The sequence below is a fragment of the Tyto alba genome, unplaced genomic scaffold (assembly GCF_018691265.1).
Source record: "Tyto alba isolate M040663 unplaced genomic scaffold, T.alba_DEE_v4.0 Super-Scaffold_1, whole genome shotgun sequence".
Taxonomy (NCBI): Eukaryota; Metazoa; Chordata; class Aves; order Strigiformes; family Tytonidae; genus Tyto; species Tyto alba.
In genome coordinates this window covers 14324719-14344313 of record NW_024881261.1, presented here as the reverse complement: position 1 = coordinate 14344313, position 19595 = coordinate 14324719, and the positions used below count along the sequence as shown (strand labels likewise).

Genomic DNA, 19595 nt, shown 5'->3' with positions numbered 1-19595 from the left:
AGGCTGAGCTGCTGAAGAAAAACAGCAGGTGAACATGAAACTGAGGACAGAGCACAGAAAGAAGACATGAAGGTGACACAAACAATTCTGTTCTACCATACCTTGGTGGATGAGTCCCTCGTCTGGCAATATTTGTTCTCTGTTAACCCAGACAGCTGAATGCCATATCTATGCTGATATATCAATATACAAACCACTGCTGCACTGAGGGCTAAAAGAAGCCGCTGAAGAAATAATTAGGGTAGTCTATATGCTGCCCCCAGGCTACACACCTACCACCCCCAGTGAGATGTATGATGGACTATGAGGTCCAGGGAAGACTGAATTCATAGGGCTTGGGCACCACTGGCTCACTGCCTCTGGAGTGGCTTGACAGAGTAGCAAAACGAGGGAATAAATCAGGGATTTCTCTGGCTGATTGGGCTCCTTCCTGCAGTGGCTGCTGAGGCTGAGAATCGCCCTGGAGGTGTCCTTCCCCTGGACCCTACACAGTGGTCCAGTGAGCCCTAGATCTCTTCCCTTCCCCCTCAGTTCACAGAATAAAAACACTAAGATGTTTCTGTTGGCTTTTATATCATCTTTTTGTAAAGACTAATCTTCAGTTTCAACAATACATCTTTTGTGAAGCGCTCCCAGTAGAAACCTTAGACACCTTCCCTAAGATCTGTTTGCTTACAGAAGACGAGGTAGGATTTGTTTAAACCCAGCTAGATTAATGTCTTGCAGACATTAGTGAAGTGAGATTTAATCAGGTTATTGCTCTAAATTTTCCAGGGAAATAAATCACACTTATTACTACGTTGGAATAAGATGCAAGGCTTGGGCTGAGAAAATTTAGTCTTTTTTGGTTTCCGGGGGGGGGGGTGGCAAAGGGATAACTTGAAAATTGCTGCAATGCTGTTGAACAGGGAGCTCAGCAAAAGGCTCTCAACAACGTGTAGGAGGGAAAAGAGAAAGCTGTAAAGGGTAGTGCCAGCCTGGGGGTGGGCCTTGGTCCCTGCCTTGCAGAGGTCCAGTCCTGACTCTGTTTTACTCAGGCCTAATGCTGCAGGGTCCGTATCAGTACAGAAAGCAGAAAGGAGTGTTAGACAGCATTCAAAGCAGATTCCTGAGGTCCATTTGAGATCCTCCAGGTGAACTCCCTCAAAACCCTGGGGACCTTGCTCCTCTTCTGAGTATCTGTTTCTGCTTTGCACATGGGGATGTCTCCTTGCATCAGAGGGGTTTTGTGGGATCAAGCAATCTTTGCATACCTTCTTACAGACCCTAATTGGAAACTGTGATGGTCAGCAGGTCTCAGGGTGTAGGCATATCCTGCTGCAATGGTTTCACAAGTTTGGAATATGTGTTTAACAATGAACATGCAACTGTATTTATTCACCCCAGACATTTTTCTAAAACAAAGCTGACTAGAAAAAAAACAAAAGCAGCTTTTTCCAGACTGCTCTTTTTCACATTCAAAAAATAAAAAAGACCTTGCTCTCAGCTACACTAGCCATGTTCTCTTTAGTACAAATGCTAATACATCCCCTTGTATAAAACCATGTATGTGCAAGAGACAAAGTTTGGGTAATCAAACTGCAAAGTTTCTCTCCTCTACACCATCATGGGAACAGACAGCTGAAACCAATACAAATGCTTCCACTAACTACAGGTTTGCACACACTGAAATGCACAAAACCCAAAAACTTTACATCAATTTTCCCTTACCCAATGAGCTGTGCAAATGATGGAGAAAGCAAATTATGGTAACTTAGCCTACAATCAAGTTTCAAATTTTTCAACAAAGGAGCACAAACCACAATGGGACCAAGTCAAAACCTTATTGCGGAGCACATAAAATATATCCTGTTTGGTATGAAGGAGAAAAGGAAATATCAGGCGAGGCAGCACAGTTGCTTGTAAATACCCTCCTGCCAATGCTTTCCCTGGATAAATTAGTCCTCTGAACCCTGACTGCGTCAGCATGAATCAGCCTGTCTGCTCCAAGGTAAAGGCTACGATTCTGTTTCATGTTCAATGGGAACTCTTTTCCCAGCCTTTTCTTGCCTTCCTGCTTAGAAAGAATAGATTCTCTAGGGACAATTTTGGATCTGAACCACAATCTTGCTCCCTTCAGATAACTAAGTATCTCTGGGCAGGAGTACATTTAAAGAAGCATCTGGTGATTATGAGCCAAGTGCTTACTGGCAGGATTTCCCCCTGCTGCTGAGCCAATACTTTGGGGAACTAAATGACTCTCTGGTGATAATTATCAGGTAAAACCCACATGCCGGGGGAGGTTCCCTCATTAGAACCATCAACAAGAAACAATACAAGGGCAGGCAGAGGATGGCTGAAAATTGTGTCTGAGGGTTGCTTGACTCCCCTGTCCACCACACACCCAACCCTGTACATAATTGCTGGACATTTTCTAGGTAGTGCTTGAAAGCTACAAAATCTGTTCCCACACCTACAGCAGTAATAAAATCAAATGACCTTTTCCTTCCAGCTAATCAAAATTAACTCAGCAACACTGAAAATCCATCACAGCACTTACTCTTTTGGAGGGTTAAGGTCTTCCGGGCGAGCCTCGAAGAACCTGAAGACTTCATCACACTGGGAAATGTGAGGAGGAAGCCGAACCAGCGCCTGCAAAACAAAACAGGAGGGAGAAGCACTTAGAAAAGTCAAGATTAAAACATGGCCTCAAACATCTATGCTACCAAGTGAGAGGAGGCAGAACAGTCCTGGCAGGGGGAAGGAAATACAAAAGGAAAGCATCACATCTTGCTGCTTACCTGAGAAGAAATGTATTAGCATGTCTTGACTGCAAATGTCAAGTAGGATACCATGAACTGAGACAAGTAATGGTTCTTAGAGTCAGCCAATATAATTTTTTGCCATGTGTACAAGAGCAGAATTTGGTCCACTTGTACAAAACCATAGCACTGAGTAGGTAAGTGTTCTATGGCTGGCACAATTTCCATGAGATGTGTTTGCACAGTACCTCAAACAACATGGTTAGGGCTTACAGGCTTTGTGTTAATGCACGCAAATTCAAGCAGTGGAAATCTACAGACTCAACACCCACTAATACAACAAATTAATGTGCTCCATAAAGCTTTCCATTAAGCACTGTCAACAGAAAAAGCAGAGTTTGCTAAAAAACCCCACCCAAACCAAACAATTTGCTCCTTGATTAACAGGAAAGGAAGTTTGATTAAGGGTCTGGAAAAAAAAAACAAACAAAAAAACAAACAAAAAAACAAAACAAAACAAAAACAAAACAAAAAAAAAAAAGAAGAGAGCTTATTTCTGCATGAAGAAGGCTTTGCAGCACATCCTGGCTAACAATGTCCATGTGTTCTGCAAGGCACAGGTATGCAGCACTTGTCTTATTCAGCAATAGTTAAGTACAATTTGGGAAGCAACCACATGATGTTGAAATGTACTGGAAAGCGAGACTTCAAACCAGTGAGACAAGCACACATGGCAGAAATGTGCTATGAATTTCCTGTTCAGAATCTACTGCTTGATGGTGCCAAAAGAGGCCAAAGAGCTGTCTCCAGCCCATAGTGATGGGATAGCAGCTCTAAATGACATGACTCTGAGACTGCCTCCAGAAATGACCAGCAGGAGAAGAAAAGAAGCTGGAATTCATCTCTTCCTATGCTAAGTTACACTGAAAATAGGCCACAGATAAATATAGACCAAGCTTCTTAGAGGTGCTGTAAACCTGTTTGACAAAATGAGATTGTCTGGCTCTTCTGCTAGCTGAAAGTAGGACAAGCAATCTTGAAAGACAGATGAAAAACTGCACCAGAGCTAAATGAAGGTGCATTAGGGCGAACTGGTTATACTGACCCATGAGACATCTGATTGATCTTGGTCAGACACACCAGAAGGCCCAGTCAAAGCACAAAGGCAGGACAGGGCAGTTGGTTACCCTCACAGCTGTTTTTAACCAGGCTTTAGAAGTGGCCAGGTTTGTTTCCAAGACCACTCCTGCTTGGGGATGTGAAGGAAAAGAGCTGAAAAATTTAAAAAATCCTGCTCTGAAACTTCAGGACTCCAGTGTTAGATGATGGGGTTTTCTTCTCAGGTGGCCTGAAATTCAAAGCCAAATGCTTCAACACCTACAGCTCTCCTTTACCTGGTGGAGGGATGTTATAAAAACACAAGGAGAATCCATGTGATATCAGGAGGCCTGTAAAAAAATGAGGCCCTGGCCCTTGGTCATGTCAAACTGCACTATAAAGCAGAAAAGGATACCTCTGAAAAAGATACCTCGCCATAAGGAAGCAGCATCAGATGCAGAATCCAGGCAAGAACCTGGCGGGTCCAAGTGCTGAGGCATGTGTACAGGGCACTACTGGCTGCTGCACTAACACAGGATGAAACAAAACACGTGGAAAACTCAAATGCTTTAATTTGAATGAAGGATGCCCTGGTCCTCACTGCTATTGACTCAATCTCATTTAAAAGCATAGCAAAGGTGTGAGCACTCTGTCCTTACTCCTAGTGTGCATAAGCACATGCACCCAGCTGGCAAATCAGGACTAATGCCGGGCAGTGAGGAACTGCCCAGGAATAGTAACAATCACAGCGTATTGAAAGCCAAGTGCCTTGCCAGCACAGGCTAGCAAGGACATAAACAACATTAAAGCACATTTTATTCATCTATATCTCAGGCAGGAGACAGACTTACATAAAGAAGCAATGCTGTCTAACCAACAGTGGATGGGGCTGAGATTTGGCGATGGCACTATCACTAACACCCTTCTCGGTTTGCGCAGGTTACTCAACCTCTTTCCATCAAATTCAGCAGGGATATATCTTCAGTTACCCATTTACAATGCTGAGCAATAACACTTACCTAATCCACAGATATTTAATATCTACAGTGTGTTTTGAAATCTCAAAGGGCTTGATCTTGTGCAGTTAGCGGGGCAAGAGCAAGCACTGCAAATTATACATATTACTGCTAGAGAAACACAAATATCCAAGTTACACCTGTCACAGGGGGTCCTGGGTATCAGACACCTTCTCAAAGAGTCACCACTTCCCTATAGGTCACAGGTGTTCACCCTTCCCAAAAACCAGGCTACAGATGTCAGTACTGAGCTGGAGTAGAGAGTGCATTTTCAATGATGGAGGAACACAAATCCTACCAAGATGCCATGGAGACTTGTGTTTCTAAATCAAGGGAAGCTTTAGGAAATCTGAACTCCCTGAACTCAGTGGTCTGCTGTCTGGAAATCTCCAGGAGCACTGAGGTCCTGCTGGGCTGAAAAGGGATAACTGAAAAGCACCTCTAGGACTCCAGGCTTTCGCAGGCAGTGGATAAAAATCAGTCAAATCTGTCTCCACACCCAGCCATCCACCTTTCTACCCTGGGGCTGGGCTGGCTCTCCTGCTTCTGAATCACCTCCCAAAGTGCTGCAATGTTCAGCCCTGTGCATGGAGGTGGAATGAAATCCACCAGGTAGTAACTTGCCATTGCGTGTTTTTCAGTGAGCTCAGGTGCAGTCTGCAGCCAGTCAATTTTTACTTGTTTTTGCTAAGGAACAAAACCCTAAGAAGCAGTAAGAAACACTAAAAAAGGGTAAGAAAGTGTAAATGAGGGTGTAAAACCAGGCAGAGTCAGTCTGTTGATTTTGGACAGTGGCAGGGTAGCAGCAACGCTGTTCTGAGAACAAATGTCTCTTCAGCAAACATACAACATCCACCCAGGAGCAGGCCAAGTCCAACGTAATTCCAGTGAGTGAACAAAAAGCGCATTGAGGAGATGAGGGACATGGTTGTCACTCTGCAAGGGGAAAATGCAAGTTTCTGGTATTTCCAGCAAGACAGTTCCAGGACAGAGCAGCAACAGCCTGAAGGAAAGACTGTAGGGTCAAGGAAAGAAGATTAAAGAAAAAGAGGAAAACAAATGGTGAAAGGATGGAAAGGACAAGGAAGTGTCATTCTTCCTGGGATGTGCAAACCAGAGGTAAATGCAGACAGCTACAAACAGCAAGCATCCAGAAACAGCAAGGAACTTGCACAGGAAAGGTGAGAGATAAAAAGTGCCAGTGAGCAGTATTCAGCCTTGCACAACCACTGAGTATTATCAGTAATAGCATGTTTCCTTGCTCGGCATGAGAAGGCGGACGTGCACTGCTCAGACCTCACAGGCTCCTTAGGAGATACACTTTTACATTTTATTTCAGCCTGTAACGATGTCTGTCTCTCTATATTACAGGTTTCAGACAGTCTCGCGGAGCGGACGATTCGAAAGGCTATTAAAAAAAGCTGTAACGTCAGGCAGGGCATTGGCAAGCAGCCCTCAGCACTGGGGATGGCCGGCGACTCACACAGCCCCAGCTCATCTATAGCAGGCTGCTGCACGCCACACATGGCATTGGAAGCAAAGAAAGAGAGCACCAAGCACAGACAGGGGTTCATTGCTTAAGGTTACGTGAACTGTAGACAGCTCCATGGGATTACATTGCAGCTGACAGGCTTCACAAAATACATGCATGTGGGTATAAAACCATGCAGGTACTTGTAAGGATGCACTGAGTGCCATGTGTTGCATTTATGCAGATACATTTATGAAAAACATATGGCTATGTAGAGATACACAGCGCACGTGTAGGCATGTGTGTATATATACACAGAATTATATTCCCCCCCGCTGAACTTTATATGTCTAAAATGGGAGACTGGTCACACTTGTCTATCAACTTGCATAATCACTAGAGAAAGCCCAGCGCCTTCAGGGGCTGCTCTGTCTACCCCACCATGTATGTCTATCTCTGGGTGGGGTGAATCATTGACTGTTTCTCCGCCCAGCCCACTGAGAGAGTTCAGATCTATTGCTCTTGGATCCCTAATGTCCAGTGTGGTCAATCCCAGATCTGCACACAAATACACAGAGACAGCTGACAGTACCACATGGTTATGACGCTCTGACTTTTCATATTAAGTATGCTGTTCTCAATTTTTTATAATTTTAATTAATGTTAATCATTAGTGCAGGACATTTGGGAATGGCAATGAGTCCAGCAAGGGGGAAGGTACAATTAAAATAGTTTATTTTTCAGAACAGAGAAGTAAATTGTTTCACCTACACGAAAACACTTTCCATTTCTGTTTTGTTGAGAGTCTTGAGTAACTCCAGGCTTGAACCCAAAGTACTGAAGTGTGGAGGTTGGATGGCAAACACTGGGTGTCAGACAGAGACATGGATGAAGAGTACATGGTGGTGACTCAGAGTAGAGAAGAAGTGATGAGATGTAGAAATAAAGAGCGAGGGAAGGAGGAAAAGAGGGTGCAGTTTTGGAAGTGACTGGGACACAGTTCTGGTCTTCTGGCATGGAAGTACCATAAGTCAATGGAAAGAGAGGCTCTGCTCCGGGTGCTAAGGGGCATTGCAAATAATTAACTCTCATTACTGCAACTGGTCTCAACACATCAGGATTCTGAAACATAGATTTTGAAATGACAGATAAAGTTTGAAAGTTTTTCACTTAAGCCCTTTCATTCTTGACCAGGACTATTACTCCATCTTCAATCATCACTAGCTTAGTTGTGCAATGGATAGAGACAGAAACATCTGTGTATCTGTCTTGACAGGTTCAAGGATTAAACCTTGAAAGAGGGGCAGGACTGAGAGACCGATAGGGAGGTAATTATGGTTTTGAAGTGTGGTCTCTCACACTGTGGATGTTAATAAAAGAATGACCAATACTTCCTGGCACTGATGTCACTTGCTCATCTAATTTTTACTTAAGTGGAGTGCATTTGGGTACTCAGCCCTCACTACAGAAAAGCCTCTTCTTAAATCCACCTCCAGTCAGGACAGCATGAAGGCATGTGACAAATTCAGGTCAGTGTTTATGACAATGGGACTTTACATCTTAACAGCTTCCCTGCACAAACATGCTTCCCTCAGTTAGGACCAACATACACAAAAATGCAAGTCTGCAAATGCTGGCCTGAGTTTTCCCAGAGGGCTGCGTAAGGAAAGAGTGGTGGTTTTGTGAACCACCGACCTGAGAGGTCCTTTTTGAACACAGGACAGTACATACTGGACAAGCACACACCAGAGATGTGTTTGGGAGATCAAAAGCTTAATAAATAAAATGCCCCTGGCAAGGCAAGGCTATGAAGTTGATCTTTCTTTCACATTGGCAAAAACTCCTAAACAAATTAATAAAACCAGGCCCAATGAGCCCAGAAGACCTTAAATCACACTAAACTAATTCCAAGCCCACAGTTAAGAGGGAAATCATCCAGAGATACCAATTCCAGTGGGCAGCATATATTTACTGGCAAAAGGCAGTTTGTTTGGTAACACACTCAGGTTACCAGTAAGGACATCCAGACTCTGCACTTTCATGCTTACAGTTGAGAAAAGTCCTGGAAATCTTCCCCTCTGTGTCCCACTCCTCTGTTTTTCATTGCAACTTCAATGTTTCTTGTGGCCTTAGCAAAAACACTGGCCTAATTATCTCTGTGATGGCATTTCTCTGAACTGGTACAATGCAGTGAAGAATCACCCAGGAGTGAGACCCATGCTGTAGGGTCCAGAGGGCTCATGCCCCTGATACTGAACATTCTGCAGACCTCTCATTACTGACAAGCACCCCCACAAACTCTCAGATGGCCTCTGCCTGTCCACTCCTCCTGTGCCCGGTGCAGGAACCACAACACATCCAAACAGCAGAAGTCAGACCTGCTTCTCAGCCATGTAAATCACCCTGCTCTGTCAGAGACAGTCTGCAAAAACAAAACAACAAATGGTCAAACACTTGTATTGCTCACTTGCCAGGGCCCATCTGTGCTTTGTCTTTCCAGGGCAGGTGAAATTGATGGAGAACCTTCATCTGGCAAAAAAATAACCACAGACTGCATCTGAACCTGCCTCCCTCCTCTGCTTCCTCAAAAATTCCAGTGGACAAACGTCTATTGTCTCATTCATTTTATTATCCCATCAGATTTTCTTCATCAACTTCACCCACTGCATTCCAACATAATTCTCTAAATTTTTCAAAATTAAGCACGTTGTCTGCCTACCCATTTTAGGACTAGCATGGACCATAAAATGTGTACTATTTTACAGAAGCAGGACTGAACTTGTCAAAATGATGCTCTTGCTCTACGGTTTTATACGATTCTCTAAAGAGTCAAAACATCTACCAGACAGGGAAAGAAATGTAGAAAACAGCTAACATTTCCAAAAAGGTGGGCATGATCCCAGCCTCAAGTCACGTACATGCACCAGTAGCTGCTACACAGCAGCAAGCAGTAGTGAGTAACATTACTTTTTTAGCAAAAAAACCCAAAACAAAACACCATTTTCCCTTCTTGCACCAGAGAGGATTCATTGCATTTCACTTTAGCATTCTAGAAGTTAATATTGGAGCTAAGTGAGTCACTCAGGTTCCCTCTCTAGTTACACTTAATTTTCTCTTCCCAGTTCACAGCTTTCTGTCCTTCCTGGTTAACTTCATATTGGGGTGGAAAGATTACAGTAAGGTTACAAACATCATGTTCCCAGAAACCTTTGAAATGGTGACCTTCATTGAAGGTAGTGAGAAAGCATTTCTGAATTTTAAGGCTCTGCTAATCCCCAGAGGTGAAATCCTGTCCCTGCTGAAGGTCAATAACAGAACTACCACTGACTTCAGCGTACCAAGAAGCTCTCCTTCTACAAGCTGTTTCCCTAAATTCTTTGTAGCTTTGAAGTTCAGTGCCTCATTTTCACCGTCATTTCCAGTCTTGTGGACTTTCATACAATAGGCCAGGTTTAGAACAGCAATAACAGGATAATCATTCTCTGAATAAATGCAAAATGGATGAACCATAAACACTGAAAAGAAAAACTTATTCTCATAAAATGTGCAGACTTAGAAAGGTTGGGAGAGGTATGAGTTGCAACTCTCAGGTCCCTCTGTTTATTTAGACAGGTTGCTAACTGTGTGCTGTGGGATTTAAGAATAACTGGTATGTCTTGTGCCAGGAAATGGCATGACCAACTACCATCTCCATTTACTCTCTGTAATTAGGAGAAAGCTGTAGCAGAAAGCGAAGAAATCAGCCCGTAACTGGATCTGATGACAGGTGGGACATCATAGCTATTTCTATACTCTTTTCAAAGAGTGGGCACAAGCTTGCCTACCATCCACACTAGACACAAATTAATGTCCAGTCATGGTTTTAGAGTCAAATGTAGAGGATGGAAAAAAAATGTTGGCATTGCTTTACTTCCCAGCACTGGCCAAATCATTCCCCTACCTGCAGCCCAGACTGTTCAGGCACAACCACAGCCATACCTGCTCCAACAAGATACATCCCAGGGGCATTCATGAGTTAGCCAGGGCCGTCTTTCCTTAAACACCTGACACCCCATGCATAAAGACACTAAGGAGGATGTAGCTCTCTTGAAGCACTCACACAGACATGAGATGCAATGGCAATGCCCGATCAGGCTTTTCAGTGACTATGAGCCTCACTCTCCAATGCCATTCAGATTTAAACATCTTCTACTGTGAAGCACAGAGGCAAATTAAATACAAATTACAGTAAACTGCAAATGAAATAGAGGCTACATCAGGCACAAGAAACTTATGAGCCAGAGATTACTGCAAGGTGGGATAACATTCTGGAGAAGTCACTACAGGTTTGTTGTACTTGCTGCTGGGCACCACTGTGGCTGCTGCTGCTGGAGATGGGAAACAACGGGCTGGGGGAAACTGGGCTAACCCAACACAGCTGGGTCTATGCTCATAAAAGCAGTGCCTATTAATAAATAGTTAAGTAAACAGCTTGATTTCAGGGAAGCATCCAGGCATGTCTCCGAGCTGGGCAGCAGCAGCAGATCTGCCCTGTATCATCTGAACCAGAGTGAAATCATTCTGTGATTGTATGAACTGAGCCAGACCTTTCCAGGAGAGAAAATAGGAAGCGAGGAGGAGGGTGACAGTCACAGCGCCGTGGTGTCAATGAACACGCCGGTGGCCAACGCCACAACATATCCCTCGGCCATGACCGGCAGGGCGCCGGCAGGCCCGGCCGGGTCTGTCTGGGGCGCAGACAAAGGGGTCCTAGAGAAGCAGCTGCCCCCAAGCACAAGTCATCACTTTCCCCATCACACATCTGCTGGGTGAACCCTGACATCAGCCCTCACCGCTCCTGTCGCAGGCAGTTCCTGTCTGAAGGAGAGCGATGAAGTAAGACCCTACATATTTTAAAGATCTTCGGCTGCTGGCAGGAAGACAGTGTGTTAATTGTCACACAAGTAAGACTGATCTCATGAGATAAGACTTTCATTGCAGCTTCCTCACCCAGGGGGTGCAGATGGCATGGGTTTCACTGCCCCCCTTCCGGCACCCCTCAGGCACTTCGGCGATCTGCTCCCAATTTTGGATGAGCAAATGTCTGACTGGAGAAGTTCTTGGGAATGTATTTTTTCCCCTCCACCTGTTCCTCTGGCTTTCTAAAAATGGAAAGAAAACCCCATGGGAAATAAGAGAGGAAGTCTGGGGTTTAAATTATGCACTGATTGACGTGCTCAATACCTCTACAAAAAATGGGTATCCGGCCTTGCTTGGAGAGGACTTTTAATCTACTGTCAGAGGATTAATTATCATCAAATCATAAACCCTAAGCTAGAAAGGAAAGATTAGGTGACTTAACCATCTTCTCAACTCAGCTGTGCTTTTCTGTCCTGCAATACATTTCCAGGCTTTCACCCATCAGGCAAAGCACTCCTGGAATCCACTGACCCACCCCCATTGCTGCACCAGCCAGCACCGTCCCTTGTACAGCACTGTGGGACAGATAGGCAGGGAACAGAAGAAAATGCCATCTCAGTCGTGCCTTTGTGTTGGCTCAACTCCTGCATTCATTGAGACTGAAGTAGAAATAAAATCCACATTTTGGCCAGATGAGTCTTACAGCCCTTACTGAGTAAATGAGGCATCAATCTGGTGCATACAGTTTGTAGTGGAAAATGTTGCAAGGACCCTGGGCGCAAACAGCAGCTCGTTTTCACCTACCCTGTTAGCTTTGGTGGTATCTGGCAAGGACCATCTTTCCCTATGATGGACTCAACACAGATGAAGCTCTCAGTATCCAGCAGGGAAATCCCCGCGTTGGTGGGGGCTGTGAGCCCCCAGGCAGCAGGGCTGCCAGACACCTTCCCCAGAGCTCTTACCCTGCAGTACTCATCGATGGGCTTGAGTCTCTTCACAGCTACGTCTCGGACATGGCTCCTCCGGAACAGGATCTTGCCTGAGGAGGGAAGAGATGAAAGGGGAGGGTTAGGGACATCGCCTGCCATGCAGGGTAGCACAACAGCACCGAGCAAAAAGGTCAGCAGACGGGGTTTCATCCCTGGCTCTAACCACAGCTGTCGGAAGTGCTGGTGGCTGAGCTCTGCAACCCCATTATACCCCCAACAGAGGAGTCCCAGTACTGGAGAGGTTCACACAGCAGCAGCTTTGTGTGACTGCAGCCCCCCCATTGCTCCAAGACAGACAGGACGGCACACTTGGAGGAGGTGCAAGCAGCAGATCCGCTCCTGCCCTTGGAGCAAACTGCACAGAAACACGCTGTGGGGCAGGCAGCAGAGGGACCCGGGGTGACAGCTATTACAGGAGCGTGCATGGCAGCTCTCGCAGCTGGATGCTGCTGGTCTTAAGTTTGCACAGGAGATGCAGCACACAGCCAACAACTACCACAGGCACAACAGGCTCTGTGAAACCTTGGTGACTGCCACCAAACTCTTGCTTGTGTGAGCCACCAAAAGGGGACCACAGCGACTCATAGAGCAGGGGGAGTTTTTCTGATTTCATCCTGTACATAACGCAACAAGTTTTAATTCCCTTTTAGTGATGGCATTATCCTGGAATGGACCGACACTATGCTATGACTCTCTTCTAATTCGGGGCCGCTTTGGCACATCCATGCTGGCAGCTCGGTGAGCATCTCTAGGGTGGGATGCAGGCTCCATCTATGCCCCATGCCTGCCCACTGAGCTGCCTCCCCCTGCAGATGCTCCTGCCCTTGCAGGCAGACAAACCACACAGCCATAAGCAAATACAAGGCTGCTGGTGACAGAGCCCTTATAAATCTACAGAAGGTAAATCAAATAATAGAAGAAAAATAAACAAACTCTCTTTTTTGAAAGTAAAAAAAAATATCTCAGTGTCCTTACTGGATGACATTTCTGCAAGCAGTTAAGATTAAATAAACAGCTGGGTTTTGTGTGAAACTGATTGTAACAAAGTTTATCAAAATAATCTAGGAACTGAGTTTCCCCCCACACAAGGATGTCATAGAGTTGGTATTTTTTTGGCTAGAAGGGATTTTATCTTCATATCCTTTTTTGGTGGTTTTCTTCCCATTTTCTTTTGTGCTATATTTCTTTTAATGTAACAAGACATGAATAAATTATATGTTCTCCTTGTGGTGGAAGAAAACAGTATCTGCCAGTATTATTTAGTCCATGAAATGTCTACGTAAAAAAAACACTGACATATATACCACCCCCTGCTCCAAACCTCTCCTGCCAAGAGTCAAATAAGATACTCATCCACACATCACAGGATACGAAAATGGAATAGGAAATGAAATCAGATCCAAAATCTGAATATGTGGCTTTGATTTTGTCATGACTACAGAAGCTGAGAGGTTAATGAAATAGCAGCCTTTAATGGTCCTGTAGCAGAGGCTCTAAACCCTCCCAGACTCTGCCCCTTTTGGTTGCCTTTTCCTTCATAGCTGCTAATCTGGAAGGTGTTAAAGCCTTTTGTTTCAGACAGGAGAAAGTGGTTTATATCCATCCCCAATTCTGCCAGCAAAACAGTTTGTCTTGTGAGGTAAAGCCATTTCCTAGTGCCATAAACTAATCTCTCTGGGTTCCCCGTGTTTATCTCATTACAAAGCTGGTGCTGAGCCACCCCTGAGGGATGCAATGGCATGTGGTCACAGAGCACAAGGGAAATCTTCAAAAGGTGTCTGAGATGTTTGTCTGAGCTAAAGTGATTTAGCCAAAGGCTCCTGGAGAAGGAAGATGGCACTTCCATCTCCCTGCACCGACTAACTCTGGACACACCAAAACTTGCTGCTTTCCTGCTTCTCTGTCTGATAATGGGGAGAACTACCTGTACTTTCAAAACATTTCTTATTATTTCTGATAGCCTCCAGGATCACACTGTACTTGTACTGCATAACTGCATTAAGCCACTTTTTGGAAGAGAATGGGGGGAGGAGGTAGCTGTAGAGAAAAGACTAGCTCCTTTCCCAGTGCTCCAGAAATGCTGGTGTGGGAGATCTTGGTATTTCTTTGCAGGTTTTATAAATATACTCAGAAGAGAAAACGACATTTTGGAAACATTCTCACTTTCTGGCTTTCCTGTTTTCAGTTCAAGCCACGAGTCGAAAGTCAAACCAGTGACCATATAAAAACATAGAGGAACCGAAGACTTAAACACATTCAAGGTCTCCTGTAAATGCAATTCAGCTTTCCTAAAAAGAGAGTTTACAGGGGGGCCCTGTCTTCAAAGTAACATAATAAATGACAGACTCAAACATAAGAAACAAGATAAATATAATAAAGAACGTTACATTAAACACAGAGTACAAAAAAGACCCCAGGATATGATGAGTCTTAATTCAGTCCTTAAATGGAGATGGAAAATATCAGGATGACTGCGGTGTTAGGACAAAGCAAAGCCCAGAAGGTGCTTCTGTTTTTATCCCTTCAGAAAAAGGAAGATTTTCCTTCTGCTACTGGAAGGTGGAAAAGTCTCAATGAGGGCTGTGGGGAAGGATCTGTAGCTGCCCAGTCCAGTATGGTATTCAAAACTGAGATCTGGAGAAGGTTGAGTAGTTTAGAACACCACGGAGTAGCAGTCAACAAAGGGAAAAAAAAAAAAATCCAAGAAGAAAAACATACACTCTGCAAGCAAATCCAGTTCTGGTGGGCAGCAAGGAGGGACCCCCTCACAAATCCCGGGGGTCCTCAGGCAGAGAAGTCCCATTGCTGGAGGTACCGAAGCACCTCTAAGGAGGGACAGCTTCACAAACGCCCAGCTTCTCCCCTTTTCTGGGAAGACAGACTGTGCTGACAGAAGCTTGGCCAAAGCCACCACAACTGACCAGCAGGAACCACTACAGATCCAGTACAAGTTACTACTGCTTTCTCCAGTTCCCCCATTTCTAATGGTCTTCCTCTGAAATCAGGAGGGGTCCCATGGGACTGGAAAAGGAAGGTAACCCAAGAGACCCACGTTGTACACTCTTTATACCTTCCAAGTGGGTGCACTGGACACAGACCCCATTAATGAAAGGCTTTGCCTAATGAGGTAGGTAGGGTGACCCTAAAGAAATGAAGAGCTGGCAGACAGCCAAGCCGTGGGAGCACATAAGAGCCAGCGAGGACCCCTCAGGACAGCAGTGGGAAGGAGCATCTCACACAGCACTAGCATGAAGTGGGGAGGTCCTGGGGTGGCCAGTAAACGTAGGACAGCCCAGGAGATTTCTTTCTGAGGGTGGTGGAGTAATAGTTTATGTGCCACTTGGCTTTTCCTCTGGGTAGTTTCCACATCTCTAAGGAAGGGATATACTTCTATGTGAGTACATACAGTGCTGCTTCCTCTCTCCTGAATTTTACTGCATCTCTTTTAAGCCTCCTCAGGCACCACAACTCTGTTTTACAGAAGGACGAGCAGCTTTTTAACCTTGTTGCAGCACAGTTAGGAAGTGAACGGGAAGTCTGTCTCGGACTCAGGAAGCTATAGGCTACGTGGGACAGTGCTGCCTCGTGCAAATATTTTATTCACCAATGTGCCAGGCTCAGACCAGGCCAAGGGAGGTCTGGCATATGTTAGGAAGGACTCCAAGAACTGCAGCACTGGGAAAGAAAGACGTGGGGAAGACACAGGGCTCCAGCCCTGCTGCTAATGCAGGATAACAATATTTATTTTTATCCTTTTTTCTTTAAAGAAAATATTATTCTTAGGAAATTAATGCGGATAAGAGGCAAAGTATCAGATTTAGCATTGTAGGGGTATCTTAAGTCATCCCTTCATCTCTCTCTCTATATATAAATGTAGTCTTTAATTCCGCGACCACACACTTCTTCTCCCACAAGACCTCAGTTTCCTCCTGTATACACAGTAGGTGCACAAAGTGGGAAGAATAAAGTTATGCAGGAGACTGTCTATCTGACAGCTGCTGATTCTGCAAGCTTAAAGGTATCCTCTGAATATCACTTTATTCCTGCATAACCTCATACTTAGAGTAGCACAGATTTTAACAAGCGCCATGGACCCCAAGAACAAACAGGTTTAAAAGCATCCCAACACTTTGGTCCTCCCATTAGCCTACAGGTGTGTGCTGAACACACCAGAAGGGTCCACAGCCTAGTGTTCTGTAATGGTCAAGGACGTGGTTGGTGCAGGGAAGAAGCCTAGCTCCTGCTGGGCTTGGTGACACTGTGGAGCACAGTCTGGAGGCAGGACAGCACAGGGTATCACTAGCAGAGAAGCACTGGAAGTCCCTGAGGGGATGCCTAGCAAGAAAATCCAGTCTTTCCTCTTCAAGGGAGAAAGAGGTAACCAAAACAGCCCCTACAATCACACCAGATGCCAGCTGTCACAGCACCTACTGCCGTAGACTGGTGATTTGTAAGCTCTAAAACAAATTTCTTAATGACACCTTTCACTGCCAAGGAGATGTGCTGCATATCTAGGCCCTGAGACCTTCTAGAGATGTCTTCATGATCTTCCCACCACTGTGCCAGTGGCTCAGCCCTGAGCTGCCAGCTTTGCTGCTCTTTGGAGCCAGGCAGTGAGTGGGAGCTGTGACAGGGGCAACAGGGAGGCAGGGAAATTGCTGTTTAGCTCCTTTACAAATCTACCAGAGAACAGATCCACCTCTTGCTCTTACTCTCTGATTGCTGAGCTTGAGTCTCCTTTCAAGGGATGTCAGGGTGACGGGTTGGTCTAAGACACCCATTGTTTCATACAAGGAGAGTCTGTCAGAGGTTAGGAAGTGTCCAAACCCACTGTCAAAGGGACAATGGACAAATGTATATTCATGTTTAATGTTCTTCTTCAAGTACTGTCATCACACTTCAGAGGGTAGTATGTGCACCAAGCCATATGATAAATATTCAACAGCAGACAGCCTGAAGATTAATGGGCATATTAAAAATACTCTAATGTCTCATCTGATTTATGTTTAAAAGAGACGTGCTGCCTCTGACTACAGAAGCTCCAGCTGTGGAGGCTGTCAGCTGGCTGTCTCTTAAGAGCAGGGAAGAACTCCTGTTTCTGCCTCTTCACGTTGTTCTTGTTACCGTGCTGTTGGTTCTCTCCTCTTTTTACCTTAGAACCTGGGACGTACAAGGTCTGTATATATATTGCAAAGCAATGTGTTCAACCTAAGATCAACTTCTCAGAGACAGAGTGTGCTTATGAGATGAAGTCAGACTCTTTTTTTAGTTACACTGATGTTCCATCAGTAAAAAAGTGTAAAGAATTTAGCTCTCACACAGTTACAAGTTCTCCTTTTAGTGTAAGCACCTTCCTCCACTGTAACTAAGACCATTTCGCTACTCAAGTATTTTTATGGAGGCTTCTATTCCTTACACATATCTGTTATGATTATTTTTATACACTGAAGAAGCACAGATGTGCAATCAGATATGACACAAATTCCCCTCAACCCATTTAAGCTGTGACATCCACCTCAGAGTCCTGCCCCAAACTCTCACGCGCCTGTCACACAGTTCAACTCCCAAATGGAGCATTTAAATACACACTGCCACCTTGCAATGTAAAATAAAGAATCCGACAGCATGATACCATGGGATAGAAGTACAATTTTATATTTCCCATGGAAATATGTGTGATTGTCAAACAGATGTCAATATGACAGTGGCCAAAAAAGAGGTGTGTTCCTTAGAAAATAATGTCTTACTTTGACATGGGGATCCCAGTTTCCATGGATTGTTTCATCCATGATTTCCTGGAGTCAGAAAGCCAGTGTCAGACTCCTAACACTGATGGCATTTGCTCCTGACAAAGAAAGGGGAGGGAAATGATTCATAGTGTTTCCACCGGTGGGAGGGGGAAGGACTTTTTTAATAAGTAGAAACTCGTGACATATTCAGAACTGTTGGCTGAATTTGGCTGCCAAAGAGCCTCAGCTGATAAAGGCCCTTGCTAATCAGCAGGAATTACTATGAAAGGTGACAAGAGGTGATGGAGACAGATGGGGCTGCCAGGAAAGCCAACACAAGCAATAACAATAGTGCCCTGAGATATGGGCGATGGTGGGGAGGGTGATTGTCTGCACTTGGATCCTGTTTTTAATGTGCACAAGCTGCAATGTTAAAGAAAATCACTGAGAAGCAATAACGCATGGGAAATAACATGGCTTGTATAAAAGAATATCACCAGGAAGAGAAATCTTCCTCCATTAGAGGTGATAAGCAGAATATGTCCTTAGGTGAATAACTACAAGAGGAAACCAAAGACAGGCAAGAGGCGAGACTGGATTCACCACCAGCAAAGGGCTCCTACCTCTGAACCTGGCTGCTTTCCACTGTCTGTAGAGGTGGTTACTAGCCTCCAGCGACAACAGCATCAGCTCTAGAACGGCTTTGCTAGTACAGACTTTGGGAATTCAAGCAACCAGGCACAGCAGGACGAAGAAGAAGAGCCATGAATGCCGATGCTGAAATTCAGGAGTGACAGATGGGGGCCACAGGGTGCAAATCTCAAGCTAACAGCTCTGTTAGTGTTTGTACAGTGTTTTGCATAAGCCAAGAGCTACTTCATGTTGTTCTATGTCCTGCTGCTATCACCCAAACAACCCATTGCTCCTGTAATCTCCTCTTCAGCTGCACCAGCTGCAAACCTCCCACCTCCCCACAGCAAGGCAGTAATTATGGTGCAGGAAAATTATGAAGTGTTTGGTCTGGAAAGAGCAGGAAAAAGTTCTACAAAATTATCCTTTCAATTTTCTTACTGTGGGGCAGCTCTCTGTGCATTGGTCTGTATGCACCAGCAAACCCACAGATTCATCACCTTTCTTAAACCAGCTTTACCACCAGAGTATAGCAAAGTAAGCACCTACCCCACACAAGAGGATCTCACTATGAGCACAAGTCCCCACATCTCTTAAAACTGAACTTCCCAGTCTGTGAGTGGTTGCAAAATGTTGGGAGTGTTGACTCAGTGAGTAAAGTCTTCAATCTGTGCAGTGAAATTGGTGCCTCCTCGAACTACACCGCTCAGCTTCTTCAAGGTGGAAAGTGAACTCATTTGTAATTACTGGTTGCATGTGCTACATTAGCCTGCAAACAGCCAACTGCTTTTAATTGCAGAAAGCAGTTTGTCCAAGGGGAGAGGGAGAATGGTATTTATACCTGCAGCCAGCGACACCAGCAACTGGCACACCCTCATCCAGAGGAACTTGACCTGATGAGCATTCCCAGTCCTACAGAGACAGGAGCCAAAAGAGGGTCACGTTTTCAAAACATCTGAGAAACACTGACTTAGGAAACAGCATGGATTCCTCACACAAGAGGATGCAGGAATGTCCCCCTC

At 44.9% G+C, this 19595-nt stretch overlaps 1 protein-coding gene across 3 annotated transcripts in view; it reads right to left on the bottom strand.

Annotated features, from left to right (window-relative positions):
• Positions 1-19595, bottom strand: part of SH3PXD2A (SH3 and PX domains 2A) — a 269813-nt gene that overhangs the window by 148006 nt on the left and 102212 nt on the right. For all 3 annotated transcript variants that reach the window (XM_042804727.1, XM_042804803.1, XM_042804760.1), the window contains exons 4-5: positions 12188-12264; positions 2540-2631 (exon numbers count right to left, since the gene is read on the bottom strand). In XM_042804727.1, coding sequence (XP_042660661.1) covers positions 2540-2631; positions 12188-12264 — 169 coding nt within the window. The remainder of the gene's footprint in view (positions 1-2539; positions 2632-12187; positions 12265-19595) is intronic.